Source organism: Muscardinus avellanarius (assembly GCF_963383645.1).
Source record: "Muscardinus avellanarius genome assembly, chromosome: 13".
Classification (NCBI taxonomy): domain Eukaryota; kingdom Metazoa; phylum Chordata; class Mammalia; order Rodentia; family Gliridae; genus Muscardinus; species Muscardinus avellanarius.
This window is the reverse complement of record NC_137799.1, coordinates 72,816,991-72,822,990: the sequence shown is the minus strand read 5'-3', so window position 1 is coordinate 72,822,990 and position 6,000 is coordinate 72,816,991. Positions and strand designations below refer to the sequence as shown.

The window sequence follows — 6,000 nt, the reverse complement described above, 5'->3', positions numbered from 1 at the left end:
GGCTGGGGGTGGGGAGGCCAGGCGTGGTGGCCAATGCTTGTAATCCCTGCACTTGGGAAGATGAGAAAGGAGGATCGCACAGGTTAGAAGCCAGCCTCAGCTTCTTAGTGAGACCCTGTTTCCAAATGAAATATAAAATAGGTCTGGAAGTATATCCTGGAGGTAGAAAAGCCCCTGGGGTCCAACCCCAGGACTACAAAAAAGGGGTGGGGGACTGGGGGTGTGGCTTGGAGGTAGATAACCTTGGGGTTCAATCCCCTGTACCACAAGTGTGTGTGCACACACACACTCACGTAACAAAAATAAAATAATATAAAATGCCTTGGGAAGAGTGATGAACGGGTTGCTCAAGTTGAATGGTACCCTAAGAGGTCGCCGGCAACTTTTTTTTTTTTTTTTTTGAGTGCCTTCTCCCAGGAATGGTGTCAGCCCTTGACAGGGTCTGTCCAAGGCATCCTGGGCTGGTTTCCCGACCTCGCCAACTTGGGCTCCCCGCCCGTCTGCCCACATTCCCTGGCAGCCGCGCGGCTCGGGCAGATGGGGTTTCCGGGCGGCGCTCGTGGTCCGGGCCACCCTTCCGCGGTCCCCGCTGGGTGCCGCGGCCAGGCCGGGCACCCCGAGGGCAGGGGCGCGTCCACACCCGGGGGCGGGCGGCGGAGGGGCCGCGGCTGGCCCTGCCCCCGGCGGCGACCGCGCCTAGGTGGAGATGCGGAAGTTTCCCTGGCGCAGTGACAGGCGAGGCTGGCGCCCGCTCCGCACGGCTGCAGCGGCTCCGCGGCGCCGGGGCCGCCCTCCGCACCCGCCCGGGCCATGGCCACGCTGCCCCGCGCCGAGCGCCGCGCCTTTGCGCTCAAGATCAACAGGTAGGACGCGCCCCGCAGCCAGGGGGCGCCCAGCCCGCCCCGCGCCGCCGCCGTGCGCCCAGACCCGACCCCGCGAGCCCCCGGCTGCAGGACCCCGCTCTGGCTCAGCCGCGGCCTCCCCCAGGGTCGCAGGCCTCCGGGGCGTCCTCGGCCACCCGCGTCGCCGCCCTGGGCAGCTTCGGGCGCCACCTCCCCGACCCCGCCTCGCCCGCGCCACCCCTGGAGTTTTGACAGGTGGCCGGGCCTGGAAGCTGCTGTCAGCCGGGCAGGGCGCGCCGAGCTTCTAAGGAATCGCGCCTTCTTTCAGGCAACTCAGAGCTGGGGAAACAAGCGAGGTGGCTTTAAAGCGAGGCTTTTGCTGTGAGGCAGCTGCCTCAGACTGCTGTTGTCCGAAATAGTAGGGCTCTTTCCCGTCTCATTTTTTTTTTTATTTATCCCAGAAAAAGGTTGGCACCTGATGGCATCGCTATTTTTTAGTCCCCGTTGCAAAGGAGCCATGAAATAGAAAACGTGACTTTAAAAAAATTATTCATTTAAATAAAAAGGAATGGCCCGTGGCTGACATTTTTAGACCGACCACTACTCAAAAACAAAGACAAAAACGAAGTGCACAGGACCCAACTTGCCCTCCAAGTCCTAATCAGAATCGCACCAAGTCACTCTAGCCTCTTTCAGTGCTCCAACTCTCCAGCAGAGGTGCTTTGACACACGTTTTTTCCTCCACTGAAAATTGCTCGCAGTATTTGTGGGGCATTTTTGCCTGGACCTGAGACATCTAGACTGTCTGGTTTAAATAGAAGAATAGGAAACTTGTCCTGAACTGTCAACAGCCCTCCCAGCTCTAGGAGTTTTTCTTTGAGTTGAGCCTGTGAGAGGTTGGCTTCATAGTAAATTTGTGACTGTGCTACTAGTGTGTGAAGTTTGAGCCAAGAGGAATGAGAAGCTCAGAATAAAGAGACAGTAAGGACTTCTAGAGGGAATACTGGGCTTTATTGGAGATTTTATTTTCACTTTTTGTGTAGCTTTGAGCAAACCACTTATCCTACCTTACTTCTTCACCTGTAAAATGAGTTTAATTATTAATATGAACTGCATATTAATGTCAAAGGCCAAAGGCATTAGTCTAAAGGCATCAATTTTATCAAGGATCTTCCTATGTAAAAAAAAAAAAATTTTTTTTTTTGCATTAGGTTTTATGGCTGTCGGGTGCCAGGAGGGACGATTCATTTAGGGGACTGGAGGAGTCAAACAAGAGTTGCTGATGGATATACTACTTGCTGCAGCTGCCTCTCTGTACCCCTCCCTGTGAATTTTAGGGCAGGAAGTTTGACTTGGACAGGAAGATGTTAGAGACTGTGAGGTGGGGTGGGACTGATCTGGGGTGAGTGGCCAGGGCCTAGGTTTATCCCCTAGGCAGTCTTGCGAGAAGCTGTGGGGTCTATAGCCCGAGGGTCAAGAATAAATGCACGGGCTGAGATCAAATCTGCTTGTGAATGGCTTGTCTGTTGCAAACTGTGTGATATTGGGCATGTTGCTTAACCTCTCTAAATTTTTATTTGGGCATGTGATTTAACCCCTCTAAATGTTTATTTCTTTATGTGTCAAATGCAGACAGCCACAGTACCTGCCTCCTATGGCTCTCAGGAGAATGAAGTGAAATAGTAGGTACAAAGTGCTTATAGTGCCAAGCTCAGAATGAAAGTTAAATAAATGCCAGCGATCACATCAGCGTCACCATCAGCTTGATTATTTCTAGTGTCAACATTTTTTAGAGCCTAAGGGGAACAGTAGGAAGGAAAGCTGATGCTGGAAACCAGTTTGAGCTGGGTGGGGGAATACCTGGGGTGACTGTAGTTTTCTTGGGGTGCTGCTCTCCCTCATGTCGTCCATCCCTGGGCTGAAAACCCCAAACGCACTCCGTGGGACCGACTGTGTGCTGGCATCTGACCCAGGAAGAACTCACTCGAGTCCAATATAAAGCATTCCCTAATCCTCAGGCAAGAATTTCTATTCTTAGAGTTCTGTTTTCCCTTTTGGAGCATTTTGGGTATTGGATTGGAAGAATTATGCTAAGAAGCTTGGCAGAAATTATTGTTTAAAGGACTGGACTAAATAAGAATATACCTAGTACTGATTTTTGTTTTTTGGTTTTGGTACTGGGGATGGAAGCATTCTACCTCCGAGCTATATTCCCAACCCTATTTTTTATTCTATATTTTGAAACAGGGTCTCACTGAGTTGTAAAGGGCCTAAATAGCTGAGGCTGTCCATGAACACAGATCCTCCTGTCTCAGCCTCCCAAATGCTGAGATTACAAGCGTGTGCCACCATACCTGGCTTATACCTAGTATAAATATAATATTAAAATTTACCATTTACTTTTCCTTTACTGTGTCTCAGTTTTATACACTTGATGAATTATACCATTAAATCCTTACAAAAACTTCATGAGACTCAAGTGAAGTCTCATACAGAAGAGAAAGATGAAGTTTGGAGATATAATAGAGAAGCCGTATAAGCCAGTGTGGTGACACTCACTTGTAATCCCAGCATTTGAGAGGCTAAAACGCGAGGATCCCTGTTCGAGGACAGCCTCAGCTACTTAGTGAGGCCCTTTGCAACTCAGTGAGATCCTGTTTCAAAATAAAGAACAAAAAGTAGGGGTGGGGGTTGTAGCTTGGAGGTAGAATGTCCCTGGGTTCCGTCCCCAGTACTGGAAAAAAAAAAAAAAAAAGGCCATGTAATTTGTTCCAGGCCATATAATTAGCAATGGCAGAATCAGAATCTGGAATTGCAAATGGCTTCAGAGAGTGCTCTTGGCTGGGCCTCTCCTGTGTTGATCCATGTATCTTAAAAATTTCCTTCGAAGCCAGGTGTATGGCACATGCTTGTAATCCCTGTGCTTAGGAGGCTGAGACAGGAGGATCACAGGGGTTGGAAGCCAGCCTCAGCTACTTAGTGAGGCTCTCAGCAACTTAGTGAGACCCTGTTTCCAAATAAAGTATAAAATAGGTCTGGGAGTATGGCCCAGAGGTAGAAAGTCCCTGAGTTCCATCCCAGTAACACACACACACACACACACACACACACACACACACACACACACACATCCTTCAAAAGCAAGCCAGGAATTAATTTTTTTAAATCATCATTTCAGTAGCAACATTGGCAAAGGATTCTGTTTCTGATGGGTACTTCTAATGTACACTAACAATTTGAAGTTTTGCAATGTTGGAGGTGGAAGAGACGGTGTTTTCCTTTGTATGCCTACCCATTAGTTTTAAAAAATAGATCAAATTACAAAAGTAAGACAGTGTTGAAATAGGGCCATTAGTCCATTCAGCATGTGATTATATAATTTCACCTTTCTACTTGGAATGATGTAAACTATCCTTTACAAATATTTATAGGGTAAAACTAGTGTGCTTCCTATTAATGAGACACTGAAATCTGATATGTTAAAATTTTATTTGCAAAGAGCTCAGTTCTGTCTACAACCACCTCAAAAAGGAGTGAGCATACTATCTCATGGCCTGTGAAGAATGCCGCGCCCCCCCCCCCCTATTTTTAAATTCTGTGGCTTCCTGCAAGCAGCATTGCCCAGTAAGGGGGCAGGGCCAAAACCAAGGAGGAACTTGAGCATGCCTGCCGCAGGCCATCACCCTGGACTTTCCTGGCTCTTTCCAACTCCTATAAAACTGATGATCCTTGTGTTGAGGTATTAGAAACCATCATCTAAGATTGCTTTGAGCACCCTAGATGCTCAACGTATAATTGCATACTTTTTTTTTTTTTTTTACGGTACTGGGGATGGAACCCAGGGGCATTCTACCTTCGACCTACAACCCCAGCCCTATATATATATTTTTTTATTCTTTATTTTGAAACAGGGTCTCACTGAGTTGCAAAGGGCCTCACTAAGTAGCTGAGGCTGGCTCTGAACTGCAATCCTCCTGTCTCAGCCTCCCGAATGCTGGGATTACAAGCATGTGCCACCACACCCAGCTTGTATAACTTCTTACAGTTAAGTATTTCTTTAAAAAAAGATTCATCATTGTTTGGGTTTTTTTTTTTTGAGTTAGAAGAATGAGACTTAATTTTTTTATAAGCACCATATATTGTCATTTTAGTTTGTTGCTGCAAAGGAAAGACGAGATCTGAACTAGGTTCTTTATATTAATGTTTGTGTCTGGGATTTCAGGAACTTGCTGCAAGGTCACAATCCAGTCCTTGAAGAAGCATCTAGTCTGGTTAATTATCTTTTTTTTAATTGAAATTCAGTGCCTTCTTAAATTATAAAAATTATTACTAAGCTATGAAATTTCATTAAACAGAATCTTGGTTTCTTTCAGACAAAGAATAGATGTAGAACTTCATCAAATATTAAAGTAATTGAGAGGCTGAGACAAGAGGATTGCAGTTCACAACTAGCTTCAGCTACTTAGTGAGGCCCTTTGCAACTCAGTGAGATCCTGTTTCAAAATAATGAATAAAAAATAGGGCTGGGGGTGTAGGTCGGAGGTCGAATGCCCCTGGGTTCCATCCCCAGTACCACCCCCCACACACACAAATTAAATTAAGAACTTTGGATAAAGAAAGAGAAAGTAGCTAGACGTAATGGTGCAAATTTATATCTCAGTACTTAGAAGGCTGAGACAGGACGATCACAGGTTCAAGGCCAGCCTTAGCAACTTTGTAAGGCCCTCTGCAACTTAGTGAAATCCTGTCTCAAAACAAAAAGAATAAAATAGGTCTAGGGGTGTAGCTTGGAGGTAGAATGCCCATGGGTTCCATCCCCTGTGTCACAAAAATAAACAAACAAATAAATAAATAGGGTTGGGCATGGTGGTTCATGCTTGGAATCCTAGTACATGGGAGGTTGAGACATGAGAATAGCAGTTTTGCAGCCAGTCTCAGAAATGTAGTGAGGCCCTCCAAAATTTAGTGACACTCTGCTTCAAAATAAAAGAATAAGCCGGGCGTGGTGGCGCACGCCTGTAATCCCCGCGCTTGGGAGGCAGAGACAGGAGGATTGCGCAGGTTCGAAGCCAGCCGTGCGCTGGCTTAGGAGACCCTGTTTCCAAAATGAAAATGTAAAAATAGGTCTGGGAGTGTAGCCCCGAGGTAGAAGGGCTTC

At 46.9% G+C, this 6,000-nt stretch overlaps 1 protein-coding gene across 1 annotated transcript in view; it reads left to right on the top strand.

Moving 5' to 3' along the window:
• Nucleotides 1-810: 810 nt before the first annotated feature.
• The window catches only part of DOCK8 (dedicator of cytokinesis 8), a gene marked incomplete at both ends in the record, with an annotated part of 237,691 nt that continues 232,501 nt past the window's right edge, over nt 811-6,000 (top strand). The window contains one exon of the mRNA XM_080708606.1: nt 811-863. Within this exon, the coding sequence (XP_080564732.1) occupies nt 811-863 (53 nt within the window). The remainder of the gene's footprint in view (nt 864-6,000) is intronic.